The sequence below is a fragment of the Odocoileus virginianus genome, chromosome 28, assembly GCF_023699985.2.
Source record: "Odocoileus virginianus isolate 20LAN1187 ecotype Illinois chromosome 28, Ovbor_1.2, whole genome shotgun sequence".
Classification (NCBI taxonomy): domain Eukaryota; kingdom Metazoa; phylum Chordata; class Mammalia; order Artiodactyla; family Cervidae; genus Odocoileus; species Odocoileus virginianus.
Window position 1 is genome coordinate 21976749 of NC_069701.1, and position 20955 is coordinate 21997703.

At 49.6% G+C, this 20955-nt stretch overlaps 1 protein-coding gene across 2 annotated transcripts in view; it reads right to left on the reverse strand.

The window, feature by feature from the left end:
• SLC6A5 (solute carrier family 6 member 5) overlaps positions 1–20955 on the reverse strand; it is an 86645-nt gene that overhangs the window by 11140 nt on the left and 54550 nt on the right. For both annotated transcript variants that reach the window (XM_070457288.1, XM_020892465.2), the window contains 7 exons: positions 19384–19518; positions 17528–17631; positions 14588–14712; positions 8210–8322; positions 7331–7462; positions 6255–6354; positions 142–242 (listed from right to left, as the gene is read on the reverse strand). In XM_070457288.1, the coding sequence (XP_070313389.1) occupies positions 142–242; positions 6255–6354; positions 7331–7462; positions 8210–8322; positions 14588–14712; positions 17528–17631; positions 19384–19518 (810 nt within the window). The remainder of the gene's footprint in view (positions 1–141; positions 243–6254; positions 6355–7330; positions 7463–8209; positions 8323–14587; positions 14713–17527; positions 17632–19383; positions 19519–20955) is intronic.

Consider the following 20955-nt stretch of genomic DNA (forward strand, 5'->3'; position numbering starts at 1 on the left):
TTCCTCAGCTGAAAGACAGGAATAATATCCATCCTACCAGCCCCCCAGGCTCATCTGTATGTAGGCACACGTCTTGTTCAACATAAAGCATCGCATATGCATGCAAGGTGCCACCGGCATGATAAAGCATGCAGTCCTTACAGTTAAAATGGTTGGAGTCACAAAGGCCCAGCAGACTTTCCAGAAAATGTTTGGCTGGAATCCAATCATCATCTCGATATCTTCACAGAACCTTTGCAAGCCTGCAAAGAGACAAACACAGATGGAGCCTGAGGGGTGGTAGCAGGGGGTGAGATGCAGCAGTGGACAGCAGGAGTGCCTCTCACTCGCCTGTCACTGGCTGGGATGGCCCCCTCTTGCTGTCAACATGACCCCTGTTACATAGGAAACCATCAGACAGATGACTCACTGCGGGAAGATGAAGGCAAATGGAATGTTTAAATAGATAGCAAACACGCTCTGCAGTGAAGTTCAACATGAGATGTCATCCCACGGTCCCAGCTAGAAAGCTCCATCCCAGCCTAACCCAGGCATCTCCACGTTGCCACAGGCTGACACAGTCACCTGTGTGGCTGTTTTCACAGGAGGGCTCATGGGTTCAGCAACCAACTCTGGCAAACCCGATTATGATCGTGAACAAGAAGCACAGTGTATTATGAAAGCTTTGGGATTTCAAGGGAGACTCACTGTATGTTGCTTTTTATCCCCCATCCTCCCAAGGATGGGTTTCCCTGGTGGCTCAGCTGGTAAAGAATCCGCCCACAAGGTGGGAAACCTGGGTTTGATCCCTGGGTTGGGAAGATCCCCTGTAGAAGGGAATGGCTACCACTCCAGTATTCTGGCCTGGAAAATTCCATGGACTGTATAGTCCATGGGATCACAAAGAGTCAGACACAACGGAGGGACTTTCACTCACTCCCAAGGACACTCTTCCATGAGTCAATTTATCTCTGCTCCATGGAAGATGGATAAGGACAGGCAAGAACCAATGTGACTTCCACGTGGCTATCACCCAGTTTGTTGGAACTCAAAGGATTGTGGTCTTCTTGGTCGCTGATCAACATAACTATGCAAAGTAAAAAGCAGATGAGAGTTTTTCTCAGGGCCCCAAATAACCAGCATCCGCTCTTTGAAAGGAAAAGCCACAGAGAATTTTTGAGGAGGAAGCAATTTCTTGTATTGTTTCCTGAGCTCATCAGAAGTGAGGCTTCTCAGAACTGGGGGGTTGCCATGCTGAAGAGACGTGAGAGGGCCCTGAGTTTGAGCCCCTTCATAGACGGCAGTTCTGACTGGTCGCCCCAAATAATGGGCCACCACAAGCAAGAACTGCACACTTTAAGAAGCTATGTGACCATCTTCGGGTTTGCTTGTGTCTCATTTCCCGTCGTCAAACTCCTTCAATGACTTGCCTCTCGACACTAGACCCTCTGGACGTAAGTGAGGGTTAGAACCAAAAAAGAGATGAAAGTTAAAGATGAGGACCTCAGATGAACCTATTTGCAGGGCAGCAATAGAGACGCAGACACAGAGAACAGGCTTGTGGACACACTGGGGCGGGATGAATGGAGAGAGCAGCGCTGAAACACACACATCACCATGTGTAAAACAGTGGGAACTCACTGCACCACGGGGACCTCACCCTGGCGCTCTGGGGCAGTCTAGAGGGGTGGGATGGGGCGGGGGTGGGAGGGTCAGGACATAGTATCCCTATGGCTGATTCATGTCGCTCTATGGCAGAAACCAACACGACACTGTACAGCAATTATCCTCCAATTAAAAATAATTTTTAAAAAATGAGGACCTCAGAAACCCACATGAAACCTGAAAGTGGGACTCAGTTCTTCAAAAAGGAAAAGATTCTAAAATCTTCTGTTTTCAGTATCAGTCCTGTTACCGTTCCTCTCCATTAAACCATTCTCCAAGGAGACAGTGGTGTGCAGCTTGCCTAGGGAAATTGATGTGACAGAGTTCAAGGTTAGTCTGAGGAAGACACACAGAGACAGCCTCCTATGGGAGGCGGGGGGCGGGAAGAAGTGCTCAGGTCCCCCCAGAGGGGACGGGGAGCTGGGTCCAGACTGCAGGAGGGAGTGGATGGCGGGTGCCCAGTTTCAGCAGGAGGCAGTTCGATGCCTAGGAGCAGCCCCAGAACTGAGCGAGATGACTTGGGTTCCAGAGTTAACACAATCCCTGGAAAGTCAGCTTCCTCCCTTCCCGTGTGGGCTTTCGACGCCTGCTGCAACAGTCTCCAGTCCGGTGATGGATCGGCTTGATCTGCCAGCGTGGCCCGGCAGATGCTGCCCAAGGGCACCAGTGGGAGCCGCCAGGCAAGCCTCCCGCCTCTTACTCATCCCTGAGTCAGGCTCTCCAATCCCTCCATCCCCTACCCGCTCTGGCCCACACCCAGCGCAGACCGCCCGCACCCTGAACTCACGCCCAAGCCCCCACCAGAGTCCCGTACTGCGCCAGTGGCCAGGCCTTTGTTCACACAGCTTCCTCTGCCTGCTCTATCCTCCCCACTTGTCCAAGTCCCTCTTCAAGGCTAACGCTAGACAGAGGAATCGATCTGGGAGCCAGGAGCTTGTGCATGGGGATCTGCCCACTGCATGACCTTGAACCTGGAGGGGTAAGAGAGCTGCGAAAGGGGTCAGAGCAACAGCTTCTCCCCGAACTAGCAGAAAAACAGCAGGAAAGAAAAACAGCAGTGAGCTCATAGCTACTGTTTTAGACTCAGACCCGCTGACCCGGTGCCCAGAAAGGGGCCTACCACAAGCCCCATATAACCAAGCAATCCTGAACTGAAGGTCAAGGACCTGCCTCAACCAACCAATCACTTTCGCCCGTGCAACTTTATGGCCCTTGTCTTCATGAATCACACCTTCGCCTTTGGTCTGAGTATGGTCTTCCAGGGACTGCTCTCCCCACTGTGTGGCCAGGGCCAGCCTCCTGGCCTATGAGCCAAGCACCTGTCCAGGGCCAGGTGCTGAGAAGGGTGCCACCCCTGGATTAATGGTCTCTTGTCGCCAGCTTGAACAATTTTTAACACAGGGTTCCAGATTTTCATCTTGCCCTCAGTCTCACAAACTAGGTCTCCAGCCCTGTGGGTACCTCCAATTATTCTCTGACAGTTAATGTGATGTTTTGGCTGCACCCCTTGGAGCCAAAATCCTATGTGCAGGCTTAGATTTTCCCTGCCTTGGTTAGCAATAAGCTCAGTACTAAGCCTCAGTCCTTGTTTTCTTTTATGTCCTTTTATTTCTGAAATGCCACCTTCTCGAGTCCTTTTCTGGTTAGTCCGGCCCTCCTTTATCTCTGGGCAGCCTGAGGGTTCCCAGCCAGGTAAGAGTCATTACCTGCTGGAACTCCAACATCCCTCACAAGGATGGAGAGGAAGACGGTGCTGCGGGATGTAAAACAAGTCACTGACCAACGTGGAGGAAAATAGACCGAGACAACGGAGCACATTGTGATTTGCGGGAAACGCAGCATGGAGCCAAGCTGGTTGTCAGGCATGAGGACTCTGTGACCGCAGGTTAATGCCACGGCTTCCCCATCAAGAAAGTCCCTGCATTGGCTCTCAGGAAAGTACAAATCACTTTTACAAAGCGACTCTGTTAGGTAAAGTCTGTTAAAGAGATTGTTCCTACACCAAACTTGGGGAGTTCCACTTTTCAAGCTACCTCATATCCAGATATTGGCCTTTGAAGAGCATTGCCTTGAGAGCCTGAATCAGCTCTTTTGATCTAAAGATAAAACTTGAAAATTGTACCCAAAGTATTTTAAATGTTTGAATGGCAACCTCTAGAATATCTAGACTCTAGAGATCATTAGAACCGGGAAGAAAACACAAATCTCTGCAATGTGTCTGTTTCTTTTTCAGATTCAGCAGCCAGGATGGAAGGGGATCAAATCAGTCAGGTTCATTTCCTTTCTTCATGGGTTCATGTTCAACTTCCTTACACTAACCCGCATTTGTTTGGGGGCTCATTATGTCAATAAAGAATCCACTGTCATCTGGAGCATATGTTATATATTTGTACAGGCTTTTCCTTTCACCTCTAACAATGACATTAACTTCAAATATTTCTTCTAAGATTCCCTTCTTAGAATTCCCTCCAGGTCCAAAATCAGAGGGTCACACCCACATCTGACAATACAGGAGTCAAGTTCAACCTGAGCTTAGCACAGGGTCCACCTCATCCTGGGAGCTGGCCGAGCACCAGCCTTCTAGAGTCCAGGTAATTGCCTGGGTGGCCTCCCTGGGAAGATCAGCAGAGATCACGGAAAAAGCACTCGGGATTTACTTTTTCCTTCAGAACCAAAAAATCTACCGCCAGATTTATATGAGGGCTGGGAGAGAGATATTTAAGTCCTAAAAACAGAAATGTTAAAAAGGTTTCTGTTTTAATGGATGCTTGTAAACCGCACTTAACAACCCTGTTTTATTGGAAAGAATCATGCAAATTTGCCTTTTGTGGGCAATAGCGGGGCGGCTACAGGTCAGAGGAGGTCAGTGAGATGGTGACCTACACTTGGGCCGGTGCCGCAATGAAGCGCCTTCCTGACTTTGCCAACAGACCATCTGGCGACTTCAGCTTATGTGTGGACCCACAAGGGCTGAGTTTCCCAAAAGAGAGCCCCAGAGGCCTCCCCTCAGTAAAGCCTTTGGTATCTGGGCAAAAAGTTAGGATTCACTGAGGCAGACTGGCCGGGTTTCAGCCACTCTCTGCTCAGGTAGGAAGCTCTTTGAAGCCTTACCCTAAACGCGAGTCTTCAATCACAGCCGTCACTGCAGGCGTGAGGCTGTCTCATCGGCTCAAAGTGCTGGCAGTTTGGCCTCTGATGCCATCAAGACAGCTGGCATGCCTGCCCGCTTCTCTGGCCAGAAACTAAACTCTCTCTGCAGTGGGGATGTAAACTCCAGCTGAGATAAATTCTTCTTCTGCCAATGCCCAACAATGATTGCAGTGTTTTCCTGTTTCTGGGGCACCCAGTTTTTACTTGAGAGCTTTCCTTTTTATATCTTGATTGCCCATCACCCTCCATTTTAATGGATTTTTCAGTAAAGTGAGAAGCTGCTGAAGCCCTGATGGGCAAGAGGCTAACCATTACATTAAAGGCAAAAGACTCTTAAGCACATCCCTGCATCCAAGTGATACCCTGCCTTTCCTTTCACCATCTCTTTTTGGTTTTGAAATACAGATGGGTCTTCTGACTTGGCATTTTTCACCTTTCTGGTATTTACTATAGAGGCCTTATCTATATTTTAGGGATGGTTCTGAGACTGTGAGGCACAAGGATGTCAGCACCGTCTTGACCCCAATAGCTGACTGGTGGTACACATGAGGGGCTCAAGAGGTCACCTGGTGAGACTCAACCCCACCCCCCAGCCAAGGACAAACACCTCTCCAGGAAGGGCAAAGATGGCATCTGCTGATTTTTCCTATTCTTCTTGAGAATGGCCCCACCGGTTATAGGATGCTCGTTGCTATGGTGATGATAGGAAGGGTTAATTTATAAGGGAATTGGAAGTTTCTTCCTGAGAAAGTCAGGGGTTGAGATCTTGCATCACAGGCCCCCATGATGCTAATAAAGTGTCCTAAGGATCTATGATGGGGCTTCCCTTGTGGCTCAGATGGTAAAGAATCTGCCTATAATGTGGGAGACCCAGGTTCAGTCCCTGGGTCAGGAAGATCCCCTGGAGAAGGAAATGGCAATCTGCTCCAGTATTCTTACCTGGAAAATTCCATGGAGAGAGGAACCTGGCGGGCTACAGTCCACGGGGTTGCAAAGAGTCGGACACGACTGAGCGACTAACATACCCACATACAAGGATCTGTGAGGTTCTCTTTACTCACTTAGTGTCAGGAGACCACCCCTGAAGCTACTCCTCACCTCAAGCTGCATGAAGACTACAGCTACCAAGACCCTGAAATACATTCATAGGAGCAAAGCAGTCTCCCTCCTCCCCCCTAGTCCGGCCACCGTCCACAGGCATTAACCGTTCTTTGTCAAGGGCACACCCCAGTCCCAGCAGTTTCTGCTAACAAAGTTTCACCATAGGTCATCTTTTGTTTCTCTGTTACATCTAGATTCGACTGGTTGAGGCAAGTTTGGAAATAAAGGTGCAGCTCTGTTTCCTAAATAGCTGCAATTAAGCCTTTGCCTCGCCTTCTTAAATATGAGAAACCTGCCTGCCACGGATGCCCCAGCGACACTCAGTTTGGCCTCAGCATCCATCTCAGGGGTTCCCTTACCGTACACATAGGAGATCCCCACGAGCTCAAAGATGGCGATGATGACGAGGGCATAGGAGGCGGCGTACGTGTCCACAAGCTGAAACATGTAAATTCCACCCTGGCAGGGCAGAGAGACAAGCAACGTCAGGGGGCCTGGCTCCAGGCTGCGTCCCACTTCCGGCAGCCGTCCGTCCAGCCCGAGCAGGGTCACGTGCCAACAGCAGCTAAAGGATCTCCCCTTCTCCTGGAGAGGAGCAACTTAACTCTGGTCTGGTATGCAAGCCAGAGGCCTTGCTGTGTTAGCAAAGCAGTCCCTCGAGAGACTCCGAGCTCATCAACAGCACAAGCCCAGAAAAGTGATCTAACATCTTACTCTTAAAAGGCAAAGGTCAACATTTGAAGATGTAACTGTGAAAGTAGCCAGATTGCATCGTTTTTGCTTTAAGCAGCAGATGGCCGTTTCTACCCATACACCTGCATGTGACCAATCTCCAAGACCTTCAGGTGTCAATGGGCAGTCCTCACATGTCTGTCAGTGGACAGTCCTCATACCTCCCCCTGCATCTTTACCGCACTCTTAGATGAGGCTTAGAGACCATCTCCTTTCAATCCATCATTTTACAGATGAAGAAACCAAGGCCCCACGTGGTGACTTGCTCAAGGTCCAAGAGACAGCAAAAGCAATATACATATACATCAGGTGAGCAAACATTCATCTTACCAGACACTCAGGACCAAAAGAAACTCCAGTGACCATAGATCTTGTATATTACAGGTAATCAAGTGGAAATTTCCCTGGTTGGTAAAGTTGGATTTCCATGTATTTCATTTTCTTAAAGTAGGACACACCTGTCTCGTTGGCTCAAGAAGGCTACATCTCAATTATGAAAATGCTAGAAGTATCATTAGTAGCCAAAGTGACATATTTCCCTCTGCGGTCAGAGTCTCTAATGAACTGGTGCCATCTACTTGGAAATGGCAATGGTTTGGCTGTTATTCTAAGGTCTGGGAGTTAAGAGTAAAAAGACGGAAAAGCCATCAGCCCCACCCCCAACCTGCCCCCATCCTAAGCCTGTGTGCGGCAGGCATCTTACCTGGGTGATCATTGGGAAGCCCATGATGAAGAAGGAAACACAACAGCCCAAGGTAAAGACCGGTTTGTGTGTGCGCAGGTACTTGGGGAACTCGTCCGAGATGGAGGTCACTATGGTCTCGATGGTGGCAAACTGGAATGATGCCGGAGAAGGGACACCTGAGGCACTGCCCAACCCCAAAGGCTCAGAAAAAGTCCTTTGTGTTTCCCACCAGGCCAAGTGGTATTTACATGAGGATTGGTCTTTGGGGTTACTTTCCCTTGATGAGTCTAAAGGATCTTGCTGGGGTCCCACCCACAAGGTCAGCAAGGGGAATCTAAGCAGGACGTGAACCTTAGAGCTGTGTCTCCAGCCCCCAGAGGCTGCACTCACATCCATCCACTGCGACACTTTAAGCTTCACTTTGTATTCATGAGATGCAAATTCCTCTCCTCCCGTTTACATCGCATTTGATCTTCCACTTGAGGAGAAAACCCTGCTTGCACCCAACTACTAAACTCTGAGCACCTGTCAGCATGATTTGTAGTAGTCTCAGCCCCAGAGCCATTTCCCTAAAATTGACTTCACATTATTCTCCCTTATCAGGCCCCACAGAACTTGCTTTGGCAAAAGGACACCCAAGCAGGAAGAACGCGGGTAAAAGTTGCATGGAGAAAGGAAAGAGGGAGAGCGCACAGCTCCTCTGCACCATCACCTGAGTCACCCACAAATGCAAGGTTATCCTGAGCCTTGGACAGGCACCTCACTGTCACTACACATCACTTCAGCAAACACGGAGATAATGCTAAGCCCGAACCCTGCCATGTGCTGGATGACAGAGCCCCAGAAGAAGGGTCTTCAGAAGGAGGACTGGGGTAGAGGTCAAAAGGGGACACTCACCATAGTGTCAAGTCCAAGAGTGAGGAGCATCAGGAAAAAGATGATGGCCCAGAAGGGAGAGAGGGGCAGCCTGGTTAAGGCCTCTGGGTAAACCACGAATGCAATACCTGGCCCTGGAAAGAACAAGACAGATGAGTGCAGGCAGGTCCGGCTCCAAGACCCCTCTCCCTGGAAGCCCACAGGGTCCTCTCTCCGTGGCAGTGCTGAGTCGTTTACAACAGAAGCCGCTCCTTCTGTGTCCCATGTTTTCACTCCTCTTCATCCATTTCCCCAATTAGACCTCAAACTCCTTGAAGGGAAGGACCAGGGGAATTAGGTGCATATCTCAAGAAACCCACAGGAGAGGCTCAAAAAGAGGGGCAGAGCAGAGACTCAAGGCCAACCCAACAGTGCAGCCAGGCTGGTTCCCATGCAAATAAACACAAAAACCTCCATGTCTATACTAATGGGTCGAGGAAAGATGTAATATTACCCTCTAGAACAGTGGAGATTTTGCTCCCCAGAGCATATATGGCAATGTCTAGAAACATATTTTATTCTCATAACCAGGATGTCTTGGGGGATGATTACTGGGGTCTAGTGTATAGAGGCCAGATGCTGCTAAATATCCTTCAATGCACACCCCCCCACAGCAAAGATTTTTTTTTTCCCATTTTTATTAGTTGGAGGCTAATTACTTTATAATATTGTAGTGCTTTTGTCATACATTGACATGAATCAGCCATGGATTTACATGTGTTCCCCATCCCTATTCCCCCTCCCACCTCCCTCCCTACTCCATCCCTCTGGGTCTTCCCAGTGCACCAGCCCCAAGCACTTGTCTCATGCACCCAACCTGGGCTGGTGATCTGTTTCACCCTAGATAATATACATGTTTCGGTGCTGTTCTCTCAAAACATCCCACCCTCGCCTTCTCCCACAGAGTCCACAAGTCTGTTCTGTACATCTGTGTCTCTTTTTCTGTTTTGCATATAGGGTTATCATTACCATCTTTCTAAATTCCATATATATGTGTTAGTCTGCTGTAATGTTCTTTATCTTTCTGGCTTACTTCACTCTGTATAATGGGCTCCAGTTTCATCCATCTCATTAGAACTGATTCAAATGAATTCTTTTTAATGGCTGAGTAATATTCCATGGTGTATATGTACCACAGCTTCCTTATCCATTCGTCTGCTGATGGGCATCTAGGTTGCTTCCATGTCCTGGCTATTATAAACAGTGCTGCGATGAACATTGGGGTGCACACGTCTCTTTCAGATCCGGTTTTCTCGGTGTGTATGCCCAGCAGTGGGATCATAGCAAAGATTTATCCAACCCAAAGGTCAAGCGTGCTGAGATTCAGAAATCCTGCTATCAGGATTAAACATTCCCAGAATGACATCATTTCCCCCTTTTGCTACCCTTCTTTTTAGTCACTCCTCCAGGCAAAACCTTTTACATAAAACATGAATCAGTCTAATGCTTTTAGGATCTTGCCCTACAAAGGCTTGGTAAACATGGGACTGTATCAGTCCACAGGAATTAGGTGGGGATGAGGGAAACACAAGAGTTAAGAGAGTCTGGGCTCTAGTGGTTAGACCATTCAGGGTCCAAATTCAGAGTCCATGACTTGCTAACTGTGCAACCCTAGAGAAGTTAGTTTATTTCTATAAGCCTCAATCTTGCCTATCTGTAAAATGGGGATAACAATAGTTCTTCATAATAGGACAGTCATGACGAACAAATGAGGAGATGCAGGTAAAGCACTGAGACCAGTGCCTCACAGATCATCAACACTCACAGAATATTGGCTCTTCTTAGGAGCAGACAAGGAACTTGGAAATTAGCAGCTCTGATCTGAGTTTTCCCCAAGAATATCGTGTGTGGTCTTGATAGGGGATGTCTGAGCCGTGTTTTTCTCTGCTAACATAAAACCCTGCCAGCCGTTCCTTCCTGCCTCATGGCCTCACTAGGAAGATGGTTAAAGACCCTGCAGTTGTGAACTTCCCTGTAAGTATAAGCCTACATGATAATGGGCAGAGATCAGGGAATGTTGGCGTAATCCACAGCCAGGGCATGTCTGGAAGCCAGAAATCGCAGCACCTGGAGTTTTTATAACTCAATCATAACAGCCCTTTTTTCAAACTGGAATTTATCAGGTTGTTAGCTTCTAATGTTGCCTAGGGCTTTGGGTATTTAAAATATAAAGCCTGGAATGCCTAAGATACCCTTACTTGATGCATTTATTGAACAGACGGTAGAAACAGCCTCTGAAGGCTCCCTGAGCGAACCATAAAAGAAAACTCAGTATTAAACTACAGCTCAAAATTGGTCTCAAACGCAGCACACAGAGGAAGCCAGTTCAGTGCCCTGAACACCGAGGAAGCCAGTTCAGTTTAGGCTCATAAAGCGGACAAGAAGGTCTTAAAATGGCCACTGCCGGAGGACCTCGGCTGACTGCCTTAACAGGATTCCGGCCACTTGGATGTCACTGCTTTTTCAGGGTGGAGAAGGATTTCCAAATATCGGGCCTGTTTCTATTTCGGTGGCCTCCCTCCAGGATACAGGGTAAAGGCACCATGTTCAGAAAACTCCGTTTATCCAAGATGGCCGAGTGGATTTTTTAAATACAGGTTTATAATATTTTGTACAGTCCGGGAGAAGGGCCCGCCCGAGCCACGGCGGAGCTTTCCCCAGGCGAGGCTGGTGTCTGACAGAAGCTGCGTCCTGCCGCTTTCAGCAAAGCCCAGGAGCTGGAGAGCAGTCTCCACTGCCCCGGGGACCAGGAGACTCACTCTGCCTCTTACTAGCTGCAGGACTGTAGATAAGACTTGGGGAAGACTCCGAACACACCTCAGTTTCCTTATCCATGCAGTGGGGATTATAAGAGTGCCTACCCTCAGGGATAGGGCTTCCCTGTGGCTCAGCTGGTAAGGAATCTGCCTGCAATGTGGGAGACCCGAGTTCGATCCCTGGGTGGGGAAGATCCTCTGGAGAAGGGAACAGCTACCCACTGCACTATTCTGGAGAATTCCATGGACTGTATAGTCCATGGGGGTCGCAAAGAGTCGGATGCGACTGAACCCTTCACTCACCCTCAGGGAATCTCTGTGATCCTAGTGATACCAGTGAAGGGCTCAGAACAATGCCTGGCTGTGGAGAGAACTCGGTAAGCACAGACCATTACCGCTCTCCCCATGAGAGGGGCCCGAAGGGGCTCGGCAGGCCAGCTTCTCGGGCAGGGCCCCCAGAGACCTATAGCGAGAGCCTCCTTGGGCCCAGAGAGCCGCTGCAGACAGGACCAGGGGCTCTGGAGCCAGCACGGCCCACAGCCCACGGGGAGGGCTCACTCTGTAGGTCACCCGCTACACGTGCACGCGTTCTCAGAGGGGGCAGCGCTGAACCCTGCGCCTTTGGAAGCTCTGGCTTGCCGGTGACAGACAGATGGTGGGACGGTCCCTTCATCTCAATCAGCAGGGTCTCTGTACTATCAGGGGGCGAGGGAGCCAGGGTGGCACTTCCTAGTGGCCTGGTTACCTGGGAGTTACCCCGTAGGCCCTGGAAATCTCCATGCACCTCTGTGTTCCCCTTCTGGGTCTAATCCAGTCCTGCTGCAGGTGGGTAAGCATCTTGGTAGGGCTCTGGGTAGGATTCTGACAGTGAGTCAGCACTCCCCAGGTAGCCTGTGAAGATGGTTGGGAGATGCCTCTAACAGGCTGACTTCCCAGAAAGCTGCTTTTCTGAAGTCGATGCCTGAGAAGACCATGTCCCCTGTAAGAGCAGAAGACGGCCTGGTCTCATACCAATCACACCCTCAGTCACCCTCAGTCTGATACAGCCAAGATTTGAGGTAGTGACTTTGCGCCTCTCTTAAAAGGGAGCTCTAAACAAAATGCACTACTGTTAGGTCATTAAAGAGAAGCAGCTTTGGACTAAACATCAAAACACAGCTACTAATGCCGGATCAGCACAAATGAACTGAATGTTCACGTGCCAATGTCACCTAGCAAGGAGGGCATGGGGCTGGCACCTAAAACAGGCCTGATCCCAAACCTCTGTCCTGTATTCTGCAGGGCCTCCATTATGCCAGGGGAAGTCAGACAAGCCTTCAAATCATTTACTATAAGGTATGCGAATTCAAATGAGCAGGGTTAGCTGCCCGTGTGTCTGGGAGAAGACTTCAAGGGCCCCTGCCTCTCCCCAGTGGGGGTGAGACCAACTTCTCCGTGCTGGTGACAATGGGAAACTATCAAGTACAGATGTCCCTTGAGCATCACAGGTTTGAACTGCCAGCCTCCGTGCACGCGTGGATTTTTCTCAGTAATAAATACAATACAAGACAGTCCACAGTTGGGCAAATCCATGGATGCAAAGGAATCTCTGATTCAGAGGAACTGTATCTACAAAGGGCTGACTAATCAATTATAGCTTGGATTTTTGACTACTTGGAGGTTTGGCACCTCTAACCCCCTGTATCTGAGATCTGCGTTGTTCAAGGGTCCACTGTATGAACACAACATATTAGAATCCATGAGAAGAGCTCCTCTCCCTGTTAGAGGAAATGAAAAAAATCTAGAAAGGGAAAATTCTAGAGGGAAACCCGAACCATTTGTTTGACGCTTTGTACACAAAGGAAAAACAAAATGTGATTTGGGCTTTAGCAGCGTGTGCCCGCACATCCCTTTCCTGGGGTGGGAAAGCACTTGGAAGAGTGAACTAACACAGCCACGTCTCAGCAATCACTATCGCTGGCCACTCAGCCACTGGCTCACAGCTCAGTAATGTCCCAAGAACAACGAAACACCTCAGACCTGCCAGAAAGTGGGGTAGGACCCAGCTGCTCCAGGTACCCTGCTGGGAGGAAATAAGGACAGCTGGGTGTCGCAGGCACCCTGAAGACAAAGCCTTCGCTTCTCTCCCCTCCCCTGTACCCCCCACCCGTGCCCCCTCCCCCCTCCCCAGGAAACTCTTCAACCAGGGAAGGGCATTGGCTCAGCTCTGGGACGTCTAATTTAGCGCACTGCTGCAGGACCAAAATCCCTGGGGGTCCAACACTCTCTCCAGGGAGAGATAACTAGCCCCCATTCCCCAGGAACAAGCTGGTTCTTTAACTCTCCGAGGCCCGCAGCCCACTGAAGCGTTAACTACCAATCCACAGGGAGACAGCAGCCCACCAAGGAGGTGACATCGCTAAGGCTCTGTTCTCTCCCATGCTGACGTCTGAGCCATTATCTGAGGTCTGCAGTGAGCTCCTTGAAGAAAGACAACCGCACAGAGAAGCCACGAGACAGGCCCACAGTCTGGACGGTCTAGAGCCCACAGACAGTCCTGTCCCCTCAGCCCCGGCCACAGCCTCAGCCACGGTCCCGACCCCGAGGCATCTCCTAAACGCCTGATTAGAGGCTGACCCTAATGACAGACGATGCCACAATGAAATCCCTTCGTCACCGAAACCCGCTCAACACCCAAATCCTGCGCAGAATAAGGCTGGGTGGAAATTAAAAGTTCAATAAAAGTATTACATACTATCTGTAAAATACTGTGCTAGAAATATGGGTCAAATGAGATTTTAAAATGACAGCCCTCTGTACACTCCAAAGAGACCACACAAGTGTGAGCCATTAACAGATGGATCACCTGGGCAGAGAGTAAACATTTATCCTACATCCCTCCCTCCACCACCATCCAGTCTTTCCACTCACTGGGGAAGACACTGCGGGTCTGCATTGCTAACTAAGCAGAAGGCCCTGAGAGCATGTCAGACCTTACAAGCTGTGCTTCGTCAGCAGAAGGCTGCTCTTATTAATAAGCATTGGCTCCGTGCCTGCAGAACCCTCGGCGAGGGATGCCACCCTGCGGCAGGCTGTGGCCACATCAGCTGCAGGAGCGCTGATTGGCTTAGAGAATCCTCTACATATGCCTAACAGGTAGAGACCTTACATAGGCTGGAGCTTAGCTAAAAGAGGAGAGGGACCAGGGATTTCCCTGGTGGCCGAGAGGTTAAGAATCAGCCTGGCAATGCAGGGGACATGGGTTCAATCCCTGGTTGGGGAACTAAGATCCCACACGCCAATAAGCCTGCATGGTGCAATGAAGACCCTGCATACCACAACTGAGACCTGACATAGACAAATAAATAAATATCTTTTTAAAAAAGAGAGAAGGAGAGGGAAGCAGGAAAGGGCTTTTATAGCCACCCCTCTGGGTAAGGACCGGCCAGCTCTAACTCTGCAGGCGCTTCAGTTGTTCCGGGCCCCTCCACAAAGGGGGACCGAGGCTGCCCCCTCTCTAGCCCGCCCCAGAAGGACAGCTTCCTAGCCCAGCAGCACAAGTCAGAAGGTCAGGATGCAAACGTGGAACCCAGCCCACAACAGCAGGGCGACAACCGCACAGTACCTTGGTCGGCCACATTCTCGATGTTCACCTTGCGTTCGTTGGCCATGAAGCCGATGACTGAGAAGATGACGAAGCCGGCGAAGATGCTGGTGGCGCTGTTGGTGCAGGTGACAATCAGCGTGTCCCTGGGGGGAAGGGACCGGTCTGTCATCAGCTGTGCTTTGTACGGAGGAAGGGGCAGGGGAGGGACACACGAATGTGTTGGTGGGCACCTGTGCCTATGCCCATTTCTAAACAGGTGCTCGCTGTAGGCTGGTCTTGTTCTCTCTTATTTACAAGGAAACGAACAGCCTGACCACAGGCTCCCTTGGGCTGAGTGTATAAGAACCAGAACAAAGCTCTGCTATAGAAGCAGGTCTCCCCTCCTGGCAGTAGCACAGTAAGTCTGTCCGTCAGAGCAGAAATTGAAGGGATGGGGGCCTTTTGCAGAGTCTGGGGCAGGAACCACATATGAGAGAAGGCAGTGGGACCACCCAATTTCACCAAATCTTAGAACAGCCTGGGTTTCCTGCACACAGGCTTAGACGGGCAAGCCTGGACGGAGAGAGGCCAGCAGCTCGGAGGCAGCGCCCTCTGCTGGCCATGCGGCTGCGGTTCCCACGCTGCTCTGTCCATCCTAGACCCCGAAGGAGGATCACAGCTAGATGGAGCCATGGGGCCAAATTCCAGCTTAGAGGCATGACCGTGACTAAGTCACTTTCTTTCCACTCCTGTTTTAAATGGCGGCAATGACCCCACCTCGCTCACAGCTCATGAGGACAGAACCAGATGAGGCCTGGGCCGCACAAAGCCTGGCAGGGAGCAAGGACTCAGGACACGACCTGCCTCGTTCAGCCCTTTGGTTTCAGGTCAGTCGCTCAGTCGTGTCCGACTCTCTGCAACCCCATGAATCGCAGCACGCCAGGCCTCCCTGTCCATCACCAACTCCCGGAGCTTGCTCAAACTCATGTCCATCCAGTGATGCCATCCAGCCATCTCACCCTCTGTCGTCCCCTTCTCCTCCTGCCCCCAATCCCTCCCAGCATCAGGGTCTTTTACCGATGGGGAAACTGAGGCCCAGGAGAAGGTAAGGGGCTCATTAACAGTAAGTTCCAATTGGAACCCAGTCTTCCCACCCCTCAGCCACACCACACAGCCTCATTCCTAACACAACACAGAGCCACGTCTCCCCCTTCGAGGGTGCTCAGGTTGATTTTCGTGGGTCGTAAGTCAGTAAGCAGCTATGATCAAAGCAGCTCAAACTCCTTAGCCTGGCATACCAGCTGTTACAGGCTGAACTGCAGGCCCCCAAAATGTGTATGTGGAAGTCACTACCCCCAGTTTCTCAGAATGTGACTGTATTTGAAAACAGGGTCTTTAAATAGGTAATTAGGTTAAGAGGAAGTCATGGGGGTGGGCGCTAATCCAATATGACTGAGGCCCCAATAAGCAGAGGAGATAAGGGTGCACAGTGGGCAGGAAGACCAGACGGAACTCAGGGAGAAGACGGCTGGCCACAAGCAAGCAGGGAGGCCTCAGAAGACGTCATCCTGTTGACGTCCTGATCTTGGACTTACGGCCTCCAGACAGTGGGGAAGTTAATTTCTGTTGTTTAGGTCACTCACTCTGCGCTATTTGTTATAGCAGCCCCCCGCAGACACACACAAAGGCTCTCTCCCCAGCCAATTCTCAGGACCCAATTCCTTCCCACCCCCGTGAGCCCACTCCTGCTGCAGTGCCATCAGCCTGCTCCCCCATATCTCTGTCACCCCCAGCCCCACTCAGCCCCACCTGCAGACATGCCCTCCTCCCCTGCACCTGTTGAAACCTGGCCCACAGAGATGGCACTTGTGTGAGGCCATCCCAGCCAACTTAGGCTACAGCTTACGTGTCATCCCTTCCTCTTGGCTCACCAACGATCTCAGAAATGATTAAAAATAACAGTGATGGCTACTGCTTTTTACTGAGCTCCTACTGTGTGTAAAATATTGCCATGAGAATTTTGTATACGTCGTCTCTTACCCTCAACAAAATATTCTAATCTGCATTTTACAGATTGGAAAATGGGAATTCAGAGAAGTGAAGTTTCTTACCCATGTCTTGGAGTCTTAATAAATGGTGAAGTCATAAATGCAAGTCTATCTGACTCCAAGCGTCTTTCCTTTTTTTTTTTTTTTAATCAGCCCCTCAAGAGAACAAACCTTATCTTCTTACAGTTTGTCAGAGACAGATTTAACTTTCAGATGTCACCTCCTCCAGGGGCTGTACAGACTCTCTCACATCTTTGGGGTTCCAGAGCCCCCTAATATCACCCTATCCAAGTGTCACCCTGCAACATCACCACCTGAAGATCCTGTCTGGAAATGTAGATTCCCAACACCCAACACCTCCTGATGTTTTGTTTCTTAAATCTGGGAGGGGACTCAACGTTTGCATAACTTTCGGTTTAACTGACAAATAAAATTGTAATATATTTTAACATATTTAGAAGTATTTAATGTGATGATTTGATAAGCATATGCATGAAACAGGGGTCCCACTGTTGAGTTAATTAACAGCCACCACCAAAATACTTCTTCGACTGTCCCGCGCTGCCTTCCTCACTGGGCTCACTAGAAAAACGTCTGTCAAGTGAACGCATGACCATACTTCGTCAACAGCCACCATACAGCTGTCTCCATGGACTAGATAGCTCACAAATGACTATCCCAGGACATAGCCAGTGGAACAACACCTCCAGAGAAACTCAGTTCCATCCTTGGGTCCAGCCCAGGCCACCAGCAGCCCGCAGCTCAGCCTTCTCAGGGGATTTCCTCCACGCCAGATGCAACTGTCTGGTCCTGTCTCAGGTGAAATGTGAGGATGTGGCCCCAGGCATGTGATAACTCAGCCCAAGGTTCTGTCCCCAGGCCCTAGTCCCACTCACCAGCCACCTCTGGGGCTTGAAGTGCCTCTACATACCTGTAGCAATTGTTGTGGAATTTGTTGTAAGAAGAGAGAGTGATCAGGCCTCCCCATGCAGCAGATAAAGAGAAGAAAATCTGAGTGGCAGCGTCTTTCCACACCTGGGAGGCAAAAGAGGGGAAGATTCAAGGTCACTGAAGGAGGCTGGCCTGGGGGAGGGCAGGCTCCCAATGCCACATGGTCTGAGGCTTGGGAGGCGGGGAGGCAATCAGGACAGGATGACTTTGGCACCAATATAAATGGGAAACATACGCAGTCATTTGCACTGGAAACCAAAGAGGCAGTGACTGACCTAACTCCATTCTCATCAAAGGAGGGGAACTCAGTAAGCAATGTACACATTTCATGCTGGCAAGCCCCACCATGTAAAACTATACAAAAAGGGAAAGCCCTTTCTTTAGCTAGAAAGCATCTCAAAATAAAAAAACAATTTGCAAAAGCAAAAATATTCATGGGTACAAAAGCAAAACTTTTTACAGCTGACATTCTCAGATTACAATTTACTAAAAATGTGAAATTCTGTAGCCCACCCCATCGAAGTAAAGCATGCTCTATTATCACCACACAATGGATTTTAGTGCCATCTCCTTCTTGAACCTGCCTGACAGCACCTCTTGGTTGTCTCAGCAATTTAATTGTCCTCATAAAACTCCAGAAGGCAACTCAAGAGTTTGAGCTAGAGATTTATATGATTTGATAATGACTTCCTATCATTTTTATAAGTTAAAACCTGTCTTTTAAGTTGTGTTTAACACATGCAAAGAAACAGTTCAGGTATGTGCTGGCAAAATCTGGGCCTACCCCAACCTCTATTGTCTCACACTCCTTGGTAACAAAGTTGTGGTTTCATTTATAGGCAGCCATACATTCAGCCAATCAACCACCTCCCAGAATCAAGGGAAGACGCAGCTGAGAGGAGATCATATGACTTAATTTCTTGCCGATGATGAGAAAAATCAAGAGTTATATGGAACTTCCAGGCTTTCTCTCTTTTAAAGAGAGAGGGAAGGTGCTCTGCCCCGTCCCTCACTACTTCATGCTACCTGGAATGCTGACATGATGGCTGGAGCTCTGGCAGCTATGTGGGAGCTATTCACTGAGGATGGTGGAGCAGAAAGGACCCTGTGATACTATGGAGCCATCCAACCAGTGTTTGACTATCTACCACGAGACTGCTGTAGTACCTCCAAGTAAAATAAACTTTTGTTTAAGCTGCCATTATCTGGAGGTTTTTCACTGTGTACAAACTCAATGGTAGCTATGTTTACTTGAAGTCTTCTGGAAAAGCAGAATTTTCTTTAAGGTGAGAAAATGCATTTCTTATTAAACAATCACCACTTCACATGGAGTTCTAGGGGATTTTAGAATAAGATATGCCTGTACAGAATGTTCCAGAAAGTACAAGTACTTTCTGGAATAAAAAGTGTGTATAAATCTGTGTGTATAAATCTGTCTGAGCCCTTTAAATTATAACTGCTTGCAGTTTGTCTAAGTGCCATTATTTTCCAACCAGCAAAACTCCATTTCCAACACACTATACTTAGCAACAGATAAGTGGCATGAGGCGACCCAAAGCTATTAAGGGAATTTCGTTCTTCATTTCAACCTCCACTGCAACCCCAGATGTAGGACAACTGCTCCAGGAATCTGAAACCCCCCTGCTGCCCACTTCTCATAAAAAACTTCCTGTTTGTATGTAACATTTCAAAATCATCAGGCGCTTGTAAAGGCTAACAGTGAGCTGCCCCGTGAGAGGAGGTCTAACCCCTTCTGCTAAACAGAGTCCCAGAGTGGGACCCAACCCCACATGCTGTTCCCCTGTAGGCGTGTGATGAATGAAATCAGAGGCCCACCGTGGCATCCGTGAGTTTCTCCCACTTTGGTGTGATGAAGTACCAGATCCCAGCGCCGGCCCCGGGCAGGGTGACTCCTCGGATGAGAAGGATCACGAGCACAACATATGGGAACGTGGCTGTGAAGTACACCACCTGCAAAAACCGCCACAGTGCGGCAGGAATGAGCAGACGCACACGATGTGACCAGAGGAGCATCAGAGAGGCAGAGTGTGACCTCCATCCGGACACAAGTGCCTCATGGGCTATTTTTCCCCAAACTCTTCCAGGATGGGGGACGCAATAAAGGCACTGTGACCAAAGATGAGTCAGTGAGAGCCAGAAATAAAGTCTCAAGGGGGACATCCAAGGCTGTGGGCAAGAGTCAGAAGTGGCTAACTCCCTGAGGACCAACTGAGGGAGAAATGCTATATGCCCTCTTCCTCCTGAACACCTAGCTCACCCTCAGCTTGAGGCCCCAAATTCCACCATTAGAGATTCATTTCTTTAGCTTAAATTTTCCATCCTTGTTTATGCACACACACTAACTGAGGCAGCCCAGGGACATGAAAGAAGCATGATCTTAGAATTTGGTATATTTAGATTCAAATGAAATCACACTTCTGGCACTGAGTAGCTATGAGTCTTTAGACAAGCTATTCAGCTCTCTGAATCTTAATTTCTGCATCTGTAAATGGGATAATAGCACCTTTCTTTAAAAAAATAATTGTGAGGATTAAATGGGCCTCTAGCATAGCACTTGATTAGTGACAAATGGTCACTAAATGCAGTTAAGTTCAACAAGCATTTATCACGGGCCTACTATGAACTGGGAGTTATGGCAGGTCCTAGATGCATAAAGATGAAGGAACTCAATCTAGGAGACCCAGAGCCAACATCTGAATAATGGCTTAGCAGTTCCAAACAGGACACTGTGAAGTCCAGGGGAAGGTGCTGAGCCCCACCCGGGAGTTCTGAGAAGATGCATGGAGACGACACACGGCTGGATCTGAGAGGCCAAGTGCAAGGTGAAAGAGGTGAAGCCCAGCAGGAAGGTGAGGGAAGAAGGGGGGACAAGGCAGGGGTGAGGGCCAGGCCCTAAACTCACTGGGAGCTCGGCACACAGCTGGGGCTAAGAGCCAAGGGATGCTGGACGCATGGGCCAGGTCGGGGAGGCCCGGAGTCCCAGCCAACGAAGGCTCCTGGGCTTGGGACAGAGGGAAGAAGCAGAGCCAAGAAGCATTTGGGAAATAATACCAACAGAATTTGGGGGCTGTGGTTGGAGGAGGACGAGGAGGAAGCACCTTCCTTCTCTGTCGGTCAAACCTCGGAGTGGAGGACGGGCTTGGGACCAGGACTCTAGACGCAAGCAGCGTGGGCTGGGAGAGCTCTGACTCTGCGCTCCCTGAGTGCAAATCCCGGCTGCAACAGTCACGAGCTGGGCCGCCTGGTGAAGTGACCTAACCTCCCTGAGCCTGAGTGTCCACATGGGCAAAGCAGTGATAACCACTGCGTCCTCCTCACGGGGCTTTAGAAGAGCGGGGTGGGACAATCCAGACAACGCAGGGCAGGCCTGGGGGCCCTGGAAACGGA